Source organism: Phalangium opilio, unplaced genomic scaffold (assembly GCF_054372755.1).
Source record: "Phalangium opilio isolate 3A_F unplaced genomic scaffold, DU_Popi_V2 ptg000209l_1, whole genome shotgun sequence".
NCBI classification, from domain to species: domain Eukaryota; kingdom Metazoa; phylum Arthropoda; class Arachnida; order Opiliones; family Phalangiidae; genus Phalangium; species Phalangium opilio.
The window spans coordinates 3197537-3211041 of record NW_028324217.1 but is presented as its reverse complement, the minus strand read 5'-3'; the positions used below and the strand labels follow the sequence as shown (position 1 = coordinate 3211041).

The following is a 13505-nucleotide window of genomic DNA, read 5'->3' as shown; positions in this document are numbered from 1 at the left end:
ATTGCGAAGTGTAACGCTTAACTTCAACATAACTGCCCTTTAATAACGAGTTAATCAAAGTTAGAGCATAGATATGTTTAAATACTACGTATAATGGATTCCCAACTATTGCCGAAAGCTGGCCTCCAAATTCGCGGATGTGAAGCGGCTATAAATTGAGTCAGAGGAGAAGCTAGGCCACGTGGGGAAAAGGAACGATATATATCTCCGGAGAAACGGAGTATCGTGAGTGGTGGGTTTGAATTTTCACCCATGCGCAGAGAGAGATAAAGAGAGAGAAAACACGAGCTTCCCTCTCTCTCTCTCACACACACACAAGGTTGGGGGTTGGAAGTTATATTTCTTTCTCTGCTGAACGGGCGCCTGAACGAAATGCTTTAATAGATGGGAATCCATAATACATATCCATGATTAAAGAGCATCGTACTGTACATTATTATCAAACCGATCAAGGCATGTGGTTCTTCAATTGAAAAGTTATAAAACAATTTAGCAATTAAACCCTTAAGATTATGATTGATCCAATTAAGAGTTTTTATTTTGTTATTTTTTGTATTATTTATTTATTTACTTTTTTTTGGCTTGCCCATTATTTGTTCTTTTTTTGCACACAGAAAAATCCTCGAGCCGGTGAAAATTTTGACCCGATCTTCACGAATGCGAAAACGACTTTGACCCCGGCTGACATGGTCGTCATCAATAATTTGACCGGCAGCGAATTTGACGGATTCACTTTTACCAATCCATTTTACGCCGAAATTAAACCTGGACTCTGAATTAATTAATGGCGTACAAATTAATTAATAATTAATAGGAATTAAGATTATATATATTAACCAACCATTACCAATTTAATATTAACATTAATATTAATCTTTCGGAAGTAATTATTATTATTATTATTAAAGAAAAACAATTAAGGTAATTAGGGGGAAAGATACAATTAAGACCTAACGGAAATTAATTAAATAAATAATTAATTTAATTAATTATTAACTGATATATAATTAAAAATTATGAGATGAAACTCAAAAAGATGAAAAAATCTCGTAAACCAGAGACAGTTGAAAGTACATATAAATATATACATATACATATATTTTCCCTGTCATATACTACTATATAATATATATATGCGTGTTATTTTCCAATTTCAAAAGAACACACTAATATACACATAAACATAAAAAAGTACACACTCACTTTATGCCTGCATATATATATATATAATACCTCACATTTTTAAAACATAACATAAATAATTATGATATGATATAATACACACATATATGCACCTTTTAACACACTTTAACTAATACTATAACTATAATATACTATTTTTAAATTTTACTAATATGCCTTTAAAATGAATTCAAACCTACCTAATCAACTTTCGATGGTAATCTCTTTAATCGCTAATTAAGGTACTGGGGTCGAATAAAGTTATTTTTAGGCTAATTGCGCGCGCTCTCGCTGTTAATTAGGTTAGTTTTTAATTATAATTAATGCCCCCTCTTCTTCCCCCCCCCCTCCCCCTTCCCGGGAAAATTGCGATGTTGTTTTATATAGAGAAGTCTCTTAAATACGTTTTAGGGGATTTTTGGTGTCATATTTGAGGGAAACCCCAAATTTGGCTTCGAAACTGTGAATTTTTGAGTAAAAAATCCCGAAAATTTGCTATGAAAATGTTAATTTTTGAGTCCAAAAACTCGAAAGTTTACCTTGAAAATGTTAATTTTTGAGTCCGAAACCCCGAAAATTGGCTTTGAAAATGTTAATTTTTGAGTCCGAAACCCCGAAAATTGGCTTTGAAAATGTTAATTTTTGAGTCCGAAACCCGAAAATTGGCTTTGAAAATGTTCATTTTTGAGTCCGAAACCCCGAAAATTGGCTTTGAAAATGTTAATTTTTGAGTCCGAAACCCGAAAATTGGCTTTGAAAATGTCAAGTTTTGAGTAAAACCCCAAAAATTGGCTTAGAAAATGTTAATTTTTGACTGAACACGCAAATATTGGCTTAGAAATGTCAAATTTTGAGTCCGAAAATTTAATTCGAAAAAAATCACACGTTTTTGAGTCGAAATGAGATTAAACTTACTTCAAAAAACATCAAAGTCAAACTTAAGAGTTACACACATGGAAATTGCTTCATAAACTCTAAACTTCAACACAAAAACGTGGTCAAAAAACCCTAACTCTAATTCTAACAATTGAATAGCAAACTTCTCTCTATAAAACAAACCTCAATATTCCCATACCATACCATACCAATTCCCTTCACTACAAAAGTTAAAATAATGTCAATGCTCAACACGAAATGTGATGCAAGAACCAAACAAACCGTATTTCCGTCTTGTTTATCATAACGTTAACCCTTTTCAATTATTCAATTGTCTTCATTAATTGCTGTTGTTGTTGTTATTGTTGATTGTTATTATAAATATTTAATCTGAATCAGTTCAAAAAATACACACCTTAAAACCATTCCCCAGCGGTCATGAACACGTACAGCTAATTAGCTGTATGCCTTCCAACCCGCATTAATCGTTATCCACAAAGTGTTATCTGATTATGCTAGCATACAAATTAAGTGCCAGATAAATCAACACTAATTATAATTCTTCCTAATTAACTAACACTCAATCATACATACTAAAATCACTCATTTTTATTTCACTTTATCTTTTGCTCGAATCTGTTTTCATTGACACTATCAATGTGTTTTTCCTAACACTTTATTAATCTCACATTTTCTTACTATTTTCACTAATTAATTTGTTGAAATTAATTTTGTTACCTAGGCCTACGTTTTCATGAATTTTTTTAATTTCTAATTGGTTAGTTTAATTATTTAAATAGTTAATTAGATTTCTTCTTTTGTTTTGATTAATTAATGCGGAAATTAATTTCCTAATTGGATAGTTAATTTAATTAAGTTTATTTAATTTGTAAGTAATAAAGGTTGTTTGAAATTAATTAATTAAGGATTAGTTAATTGCATTTTTTTGAGTTATGTTTTATATTTTAGCGGTGTTTTTTAGGTGATTCTGGTACTGTTAACGGACTTAGGTGGAGGGTTACATAAAGTAAAATGCCCGGCGGTTTATACAAAAAGTAGTTCTGAAATTGGAGTAGCTTGAAAAATTTGAGATTTGGTGGCTTTGCCTTTATTATGTGCTTTCTTAATTGCACACTGAGACATTCCCCTGAACACACGAAGAAACGTTGAAATTATGTTAAGTTTATTATTAGTTTATGAAAATGTGCTCGTGTGTTTTCACCTCGTTAACATGGGAGCTAAAACATTAGTGCTAAACACGACGACTAAACATGCCAGAAACGCGATTAGCAAAATAAATTTTCAATTTTATTTTCGTGTTGTTTTTAGCTTATTTAAAACGTGTTAAAATCTGAGCACATAAACATTATATTTGGACTCCTTACTTCAGCTAACATTAAATAAAATTAGTCAAATTCTTTAATTTTTTTCAATCCAAGCAGTGCTGTGATAAATTAATAATAATAAAATTAATTAATAACAAAAAATCGCAGATTTCCAAAAAAAATAAATAAATAAATAAACCCTCAAAATTCTCTAAAAATTCCTATATTATTTTCTGTTTTCCTATAAAAAAACTCACTTTAATTCTCACATTTCTCCTTTTACACCCTCACGTGATCTTTACTACCCATAATGCATCTTTTTTTTTTCTTTCACATTTTTCATTGTAAAATGTTTATCTTTCAAACTTTTTCGAATTCATATATATATATCAAACGTTATAGAACTGCTAGCATGTTTATGTGTAATTTTTAAACTTAACGTTTTGCATTTGTGCTCGAGTCGAGTTTTGGTGGAATTGAACTGAATTGAGCCACTAAACAAATATAAATTAACCGTTAAGGTAAGGGCAATGCAACGCGATCAGTTGTACGTTTAACATTTTTCTATTTGAATATAAATATGCACATATAGGTACTATTGCAGTGTACATCAAAATTACGTTTCATCAAATCATTATTGATGAAATGTTTTGATGAATTTGGTTCATTTAGTTAGTGTTTAGGCACAGCCAACTTGCGTGATCGAGTGGGCTGTGGTTTAGGTAAATAGTTGTTGGTGCGTTTAGGTGATGTTAACACTTTAATCTTAAGTGTTAAGTGGTTAAGGAAACATTTTTAAGGAAAAAAAACGTAGTTTTTCGATTATCGTGTACAATTTGGTATTGTGGTAAAGTTGTACATCACACCGCCTGTACAATTAACACTAATTAAGCTTAAAATTAATTAAACACACAAACCCTTTAAAAGGCCTACTACCGGTTTCAACAGGGTAAATAAAGAAACGTCTAACTGAAAGTAAATTAGCTAAAATTATTCTAAAAACACAAAAACTTCCAACTTTTTCGATTAATACACATGATCATAAGTGGTATAACGACAATAAGTGTGACATTTTTGAAGGGTTTACGATGACACAATAAAAGTGGACATTTTGTCCTCATGTATCATGGATGAAAATGTTATAATGTTCATGTAAAACATCAATATTTAACATGGAAACGAACCTCCATTAAGAAATTTTGCAATAATGTCAAACTTATGGTTATTATACCACTTATTTCAAAACACATACTTAGCACATGCGTATGGTTCTATTTTAATATGTACATAATTAACAAAGAAGTTAAACAAATTTTATTCAAAAAATTATACAAATTCACTAAATGTAATTGCTAATTATAAATCTTATTACACGACAAAAACAAAACACATTGTTTACACATACACATACACACACAAACACATGTTGAAAACAATATATCACTATCAGTGTTGGGCACAATATTGCTAAAGGTTAATTAATGTTAATTAATATTTATGATAAGAGGTATATATTGAAACGTTGCTGTTGATATCGAAGTGGAATTTAAAAAAAGCACATGTAAGGATTTAAAAACATTATCAAAATTATTATACACGTGTAGTAAATTTTAATGTAGTTATATTATTATATTTATGTCCTTGCCTAATTAGTAATTAGATCTAATTAAGGGGCGCTTAAAATTTAATGAACGTAGCTGTTTAATAATAGAGTATTAGAATTTTTAGATATGCTAGCTTATATACCTTCTAAATCGTGCCAAGTTAGGAAAAATGGTTAAATTCTAGTTAATTTTTAAAAATATCTTAATTAAATCTATAACTTTTTATTGATAATTCCAACTTTTAGCTAAGATTTTTAGGAACATTATATGGTGCAAGAACATACGGAACCTTTGTCTATATTCCTAGAAAATGAAAATATTATTATTTCTAATTTGTTAATTATTATTCTTATTATTATATATTTGGATTTTAATTTTTTTTAATTTTAAGTTTATTTGAAAATCAGATTTTTATTTACATAATAATCTTGTTTTAATTTTGGCGGTTTACGATATCCACGTGCGACTTGTTTAGATAGTTACCTGTGAAGGGTTAATTCTGTTAAGGACGTGGGGTTTGAAATTATATAGTGTTAAAAGGGTTGTTTCAGAATGTGTTGCCGAAAAAAGGAAGTATTGATTTTGGAATTATTTTTTTCTTGAAATTTTGGTTTTAATAAACACTGAATTTCAGTGGGAAAAGCTTAATTTTTCGTTTTTAAATCCTGAATATGGTGAAAAACAATTATTTTTGATTTATAAGCCTCGAATTTCAATGGAAAAATTGAGTTGTTAACTTATAAAACTTAAATTTGGTTTTAAAAATACGTTTTTACTTTTGCGCTTTTTAGAGGTGCAAAAGTAATGCTCTTACCATTTGCTGGCTGGGCGCCTTTTCATTCTTTTCGCGTTTTCTCTCTATAAACCTTCCATTTTCGGTTTATAAATTCCAAATTTTATAATACCAAAACCAATACTTTCGTTTTGGTCAACATACTTCAACAGATACGAAAAAGTAGTGCCAAAATCATATTAAACATGTGACCAACCAAAGTCGCAAAACCGGGCTATATATATATACATATTTGTTCTGTTTATCTACGGTATGATTATAACTAAAAAAAAACTAAACATTTTTGAAACTATCACAGGCCTAAATTTAATACATACAAACAAATATATAAAATAATTAAAAAAATATTATATATATATATACAGTATATATACAAGTTTACTCTTTTACTATACATGTAGATGTTACTATACGAAAAAATAATTCTAAATAACCTAATAAATGGTTCAAAAAGATTACGATGTTGTACACACGTACGCAAAAACGGATAAATATTTACAAAGAATTATCTAAACAAAAACAAAATAATTATATATGTTAATTAAACATTTTTTTTTTTTGGTTTTATGGAATGAAAAATTGTTATTAAATGTTTTTCGAATCTCTACAAGATATTCTTAGTCCCCCCCCCCTCAATTAACTTAAAGTGTTAGTAATAATTTGGTATTGTTAATTATCCTTTTTAATTAATTCGCTAATCAGTTCAGCTCCAAAATAAATGTTCAACATTTATTAATTTTCTTCGCAAGTCAAGGGTTAAAGGTTCATCCCGTTCATGTTGTATTGCACTTACGTAATAATGGGAAAGTATAGAAGCGCTTTTAAGTTACGATGCAATACAGTGAATATGTATAAGCATATTAAAACCTAATTTGCTTACTAACATAAGTATATTATGTTAGATCCCCATAAGTAGTGTACTCCTATGAAGACAGAAAGAAAATACAGCGATCCTCAGCTTCTTCAACGCGTCGTTTCATCATAAGTTTATAAGATATGTTCCGTTCCATAAGTGTGAATGGCACTACATATACAAGTTCGTAATGCTACTGAGAGACTTACAGTACTCGAGATAACTAGTTCGAGAAGGAGAACGACAATTAAGCGAGTCAATTGAAGTCCTAACTACACTCGGTGGGTGGTGGTTAATTAATTTTGCAGCTAGGACCAAGTTCCATCTAGGCCCTATTTAGTCTGAACTTACTAAGCCCAAATTTGACAGCAGCGCCTCCTTACCAGGCGCCACTCGCTTTACCCTGAATCTATGACTTCCCTACTTCAATCACTTCAAAATTACAAGCTCCAGTTTCTAAGTTACCAGAATTTACAAACTTATGGAAGGAACATATCTTATGAACTTATGAATAAACTGTTTTCACATAAATATCGAAACCGTAATTACAATACCAAATTAAATTCACTTTAAACATCATTCTCAGATCAATGAACGAACTCATATTTTGAAAACAACATTTTTTTTTTGAGTCCCTGTAGTTTTCGACATTTTTCTAGATCAAGTGTCAAAAAAATCTAGTGACAACAAAAAACATTCGAAAAAAGATGAATTAATTTGCCTATGAATAATTTTATCTTTTTCCATGATTGCTAACATCGGTGTATGTGTACATGCGCACAATATGTACACTAAACATGGCCATTTAATTATCTGGTAAATCATTTTCAACATTTTAACTGTTAACAAATCTATTGCTATTAGTATATATTTTCTCTACCAACCCACCGTATATCTATCACCTACCATTTATATTTCAACCAAACCATACCAATTTACCAAATATTTACGTATCAAAAAATATTAACACACACCACAAACATTCCCCCTTCTTCTCTCAAAATATGTTAAACCTAACTTCTTTTTTTTTACATTTTAATTGTTGTAAAACACATCACCACAAACAACAAATATCTATTTTAGTGCTTTTTATGTTTAAAAGGTCTATTAAGTCTTTTTACACCATAACTCTATAATGGCTAAGTATGGGTCTACCGTAGTGTTTTCTGTGAGACAAAATTGCAGAGACTCCAGCGACATCTATGTCTAAAAGTTTCCGGAACAGAATTGAGGCATAACCTACTATGATCTAATTTCCTTTCTTTGGTAATTTAGTGGGGTTACGGCCGGGTAGAGTAAGTAGAGATCGCAGTAGGCTATCATGGTTTCTGTTTCCGCCACCAGGAGATGCGAATCTACGAGAGAAAAAAACACCGGTACGAGACGCGTGCGTATATCGTTTAGACCCATACTTATCAAGAGTATGATACCCTTATTTTAAATCAATTTCGGAAATTTGGACGTTGCTAATAATCTTAAATTAAATATAGCAATTAAAATTAAACTAATTAGATTTAATAGACCTTAAAAATTTGTGTAAATACTATTAATTGTTAAGTATTTAAACCTTTTGTTAAGTTTCAGGTAACGAACATCGAGGTTTTCTTCTGATTTTTTCGAATTTTCTGTAAAATATTTTAAAAGAAAAATTGTACGTTTTGAACTCCTAAAATCTAATAATTTGAAATTTGGGTATCGGTATATTAGACGCTAAATATTATTATATTTATTAATACACCGTTCTGTTAGATAACACGTAGAGTAGATATTGCATGTAATATTGCTTTTTAGGCTTAGATGCACTATATATATAACGTAGATGTTATAACATTACCGCTACCCAGTTTCATACCGTGATATTTTGATGTATAATTCAATGTTCGGGGACAACGAAGTTCTACGTACATTACTGGTATTTTACAGAAATGTTTTATAAAATTTGGTTCAGTTAATTAATTAAGAGGTATATTTAATTAACACAAAACGCAATATTGGTTTTTATTTACTATTTAATAATTATTTTTAATTAAGGAATTGTGTTTTTAGGACTTACAAAATTATAACTATAATTATTATTATTTTAAGTTATATTTGAGATATTATTTATCTGATTGGCGTATTATCTATTATCTATTATCTATAAAAATTGGTTTTTAACAGTACGTATTTCTTAATTAAAATAATTTTTATGACTTAATATTAAACTATAATTATTATAGTTTAAATATCTCATTAAAAAAATTGAAATTAAATCAGCATGATTTGGAGTGAATAAAATAGAAAATACATCTGGAATTCTAACCTACACTATGTAAGAATGATACTTCACTATGTGGGCGTGGTCTTCCGTAAGCTCCTCCCACAAATACAAGTAACATCGCTTCAAAATAAAAATTCGCTGTGTCGCTTTAAAAATTTGATAATCGAACTGTTACTGTTACTGTTTCAAACCAATTTACAAAATTCCCAAATTGTCAGTGATTGATTTGACATATCAACGCAAATCAGGAAACATTCATTCAATTTCCTGTTTTAAATTGTTCAACAATCACCGATGAATCAAGATAATAGACGCCATAATAATAACCCAATCATTTTAAAATAAGTCTCGTTTCCTTTCTGTCAAATCACAAATTTGTCTCGACCGTTTATAACTTAAACTAAATTGAATTAAATTAGATTAAAAAAAATTAACTACGGTTCGGTTTAACCAACCAGAACTGACAATCAATTTGTAAAATGATCTAATTTTAAGAAAATATTTTCTCTCCTTTTATCTACTTCTTCTTCCGTTCATGACGTCACTCACGCGCATGCGTCTGTATAAAAAACTACGTCATTTATACAGAAACATCGAAAGGATGTTAGTAACTTTGACAAGCAATTTACGAGCGAAAAGACGGACTTAACACCGACGGACAAGCTGTTCATGATGAACTTGGATCAAACTGAATTCTTCGGTTTTTCTTTTCTCAATCCAGAGTACATTCAACACGTCTAGCTGCAAAGGCTTAACGAAGTAGGCCTAATTAAAACTGCCTAATTAGGTAAAATAATTAAAATAAATTAAATTATATAATATTATATATAAAGAAATATATATTAACTAACTTAAACCCAGTAGCAAGGCCACAAAGGAACAAATTAAACAATTAACCGGATACGGATAAAGTATTTAATTGCTAAATAAATTAAATTAATTCCAATTTAATTAAAATTAATTAATTAATTAATTAATTAATTAATTGAGTATAAATAACACGTAACACATTCCTATTGGGATTGGGATTGGGACAACGTATCAGGGTTATGTAATGTGTAAAGAGGATATTTTTAAACTTTAAAAATTATTGGTTAGTCGAATTAACTAACCATTTCTTTATTAACCCTGATCATGTTAGTTCGTTTTTTGGGGGGAAATTTACGTTAATGGGTCACAATTTTTATTTTACTGGTTTTTTGGTATGTCATACTCCCTTTGAAATTTGTGTCTTCCCAGTATCGGGTATGGGATTATGGGAAAAAATTTAAAATTTAAAATTTGGGTGTAAAAATAAATTGTTCCTTAATCAAGCAAAAAACACTTAAAAATCTTCCTAATTATAATGTATTCTAGCTAATTACTAATTTGACTAATTATCTAATTTATTCTTAATTGGGGACAGAAATGGGGAACTAACTCGGAATTAAGATGTTAAATACGAAAGAAATTTAAAAAAAAAATTTAAGAAAATATTAAAATTAACAATTTAAGTGTTAATTAACGCGTATTAATTTTTGTATATATTTCCTGTTAGGTATGAAGGGTTAATATTTTGAAATATTGAAAAAATCAAATCAAATTTAAAATTTACTAAGCAATTAAGATTAAGAAAAGGGGAAAGATTGTTAAAATTATACTAAAGATTGAAACTGTACATGTGTTGTTAACTTGTTCGCTTTTGGGTCGCAATATTTATACTTTAAATATTGCAGGCGATGTAGGTAAGTAAGTGTTGGACTGAGAACAGCAATGTGTGGCTGGTACCGTACAGGTTACGTGAAACTTTAAATATAGCTATTTAGTTAATTACTTAATTAATTCATTTAAATCCTAATTACACATTATTTACAACACAATTAATATTTTTCAATTTATATATATATTTAAACATTTAAGGCTTTAATTTATATTTGGGTTAATTTAATTTAATTATATTAATTAGAATTAGGGATTAAAATTAATAATTAAGCCAAAGATATATAAAAAAGAAAAATTAAAACCCAAAGATAGGATTTTCAATTAAAAAAATAATCTATTTTCTAGTCAGATCGTAATTTAATTACTTAAAATAATTATACACTTAAGCGCCAATATGAAAATTGAGATATCTCAAGTGCCATATAGTTAGAAAAACAATTTAGGTGTTAATTTGCAACATTACTAACAATCACTCGCATTTAATTTTTAAATTAAATTAAACAGCTTTTTAAATTAATTATAATTAAAGTCTATGCCACTAGATGAAGATGACGATCTTAAATTTAAAAAATCAAAATCAGCAATCTGATTGGATACATTTCTGTCCAATCAGAACGACAATAGCAGCGATATAAACCAACTAACCAATCAAACAAACTGAATTATTTCCTCAAATATGATTGGCTGCCTTTCAACCAATCATAATCTAATGCATTCCAATTATAATAAAGAAAGCAAAAACTTTAATTTAAATTTAATATTGTTTCTATCGAAGCGCGCAGAAACTTAAATAAACAAACAATGAAGTAGAAATTTAAACGTTGCGGTGCTGCTGGGTTTTATTTCCATCATTAAAAACAAAACAGTCTTCGAATCTCATTCAAAAAAATTTTATATATTCATAAAAAAAAATACTGAATGCAATACTTTAAAACAATATACTACCATAGGCTCTATCTTATAGTGTATATTATTATAAAAAAAACATTTCTTATACATTTTCTTCCCCTTAACTATGTGTGCATTAGGATTTAAAAAAATATATAAATTTAGAAAAATTTAAAATTAAAATTAAAATTTTCTAAAAAATTCTTTTCATTACTCGGGCTATTCTGGTAACGTAAGATATTAATTAAAATTTAAAACTATACTAATTATTTTAAAGGAGAAAATAATTAAACAAAGAAACAAAAAAAGAAGTATTAGAATCGAACAAACTTGACAGAAGTTACGCTACTTCCATCAAGATGGCGCCCGCGCATGCGTATCAAATTCGATTCTGCTGCAAATGAATAGATGGCGCCAAGTTACTATTAACCAAAATGGAGGTCAGTAAGAAGCAGTTTTTATTGCAATTTTGCATTTGCAAACGCCACTGGCAGATCAGCCAAGGCTTATATTAATTAATATATATGGAACTATCGAGTTTTCAAATTAACCCAAGATGGCGCAAAGTAACTATTAATCAAAGTAGAGGTCAGTTAAAAGCCATTTATCATTGAAATTTTGCGAACGCCACTGGAAGATCAGCCAAGGCTTAAATTAACCAAAATATATATGGAACTTTTAAATTAGGGCCTAAACCAACCCTTAAAATCGGTTCTATATTATAGAAGACACGCTTGCCTTTTAAATAAATGCAAAAATGCCTGATCTAGCTGTTGCTTTGAACTCCATTTTGGACTTAAATTAATTAAAATTAACTAAGAAATGTCGTTTTAATTTAATATGTATATATATTTTAATTCTTAAAAACAAAATGTCCATCAATAATGGACGACATAAACTCTATACTTAGTGAAGGGCTACCTGCAATAAAGTACACATGAATATCAATGTTGTAACTTCCCTAAGATAAAAAATATCGGTAAAAAATTAACCGATATTCCTCGCAAATTAACTTAGGAAGTATATAAGCTATACATCAAAAAACAAATAATTTTTATTTGCAGCATTTTTACAGTATAACACGCTTAAATGGACTTAATTCGCACTAAAAAGGGTAGTAGCATATGCATCGCGTTTAATTTTAGTTTTTAAACATTTTATATTTAAAAATAATACAGATATTTCCCGTCAGACTGCGCCAGATACAAATTACCTATTTAATTTTATTTTCCCATCTTCAAATAACAAAAATTAGATTTTTGCGCTTAATTTTTACATATTAATGCATTTAAAACTACTTAACCGTTTAAAGTAATCATAATTAAACGCTACTGACCCTTCAATTATCATCTCCAAGTTTCGTTGCAAATATAAAAGATATTAATTTCTCTCAAGGCCACCACCAGATGTCGCCTCTAGTCTTTCCCCTCTGTTTTTTTCACCCCTAACAAACTTTACCTCCCCCCTCCCCAAGTTGAACCCTTCCGTGGCCAAGTTGAGATTTGTAAATCAAGTTAAATTAGTACACAAATTGGAAAACAAACAAAATACATTTACGCAAAAAACAAAAACAAACTTGTTGTGTACATAAACAAACAATTAAGACAGGACAGCATGAATTGCCCAAAAGTAGGTATAATTTTTATTAGAAAATAGCGGGAAAAGTTTTGAATCCCGATTTTAAATAAATAAACATAACTTTTGCACGCCAACAATTCGGTGGCGCAAAAGTAAAAAACTAACAAAAACCCATTCTTGTAAATAGAAAAGGGCTTAAAATGTATAATAACTCGAAAAGGGTCAAAGGTTAAGCATGTTTGAAAAGGTTACGATTACGTAATCGCTTCGAAAATTAATTCAAAACGTGCAACCATAGAATTCTAATAATTATATGGAATATTTATAAACAAATAAATAAATAAATAAATAAAAACAAAATTTACGTAAATGACGAATTGCTTAACTTTTACTCTTTAAGAGATTTTAAATACGCAAGCTCAAATGCGTAAATTAAATAAATAAT

General features: G+C 29.0%; 1 protein-coding gene across 4 annotated transcripts in view; it reads left to right on the top strand.

Moving 5' to 3' along the window:
- Pkc53E (Protein C kinase 53E) overlaps window positions 1–13420 on the top strand; it is a 109617-nt gene extending 96197 nt beyond the window's left edge. For 2 of the 4 annotated variants that reach the window (XM_089854959.1, XM_089854960.1), the window contains exon 16: window positions 9482–13420. In XM_089854959.1, the coding sequence (XP_089711085.1) occupies window positions 9482–9634 (153 nt within the window). In that variant the 3' untranslated portion in view covers window positions 9635–13420. Of the gene's footprint in view, window positions 1–614; window positions 6391–9481 lie in introns of those variants that run through there. The other 2 variants (XM_089854957.1, XM_089854958.1) reach the window with 1 other exon arrangement.
- The last annotated feature ends 85 nt before the right edge of the window (window positions 13421–13505 follow it).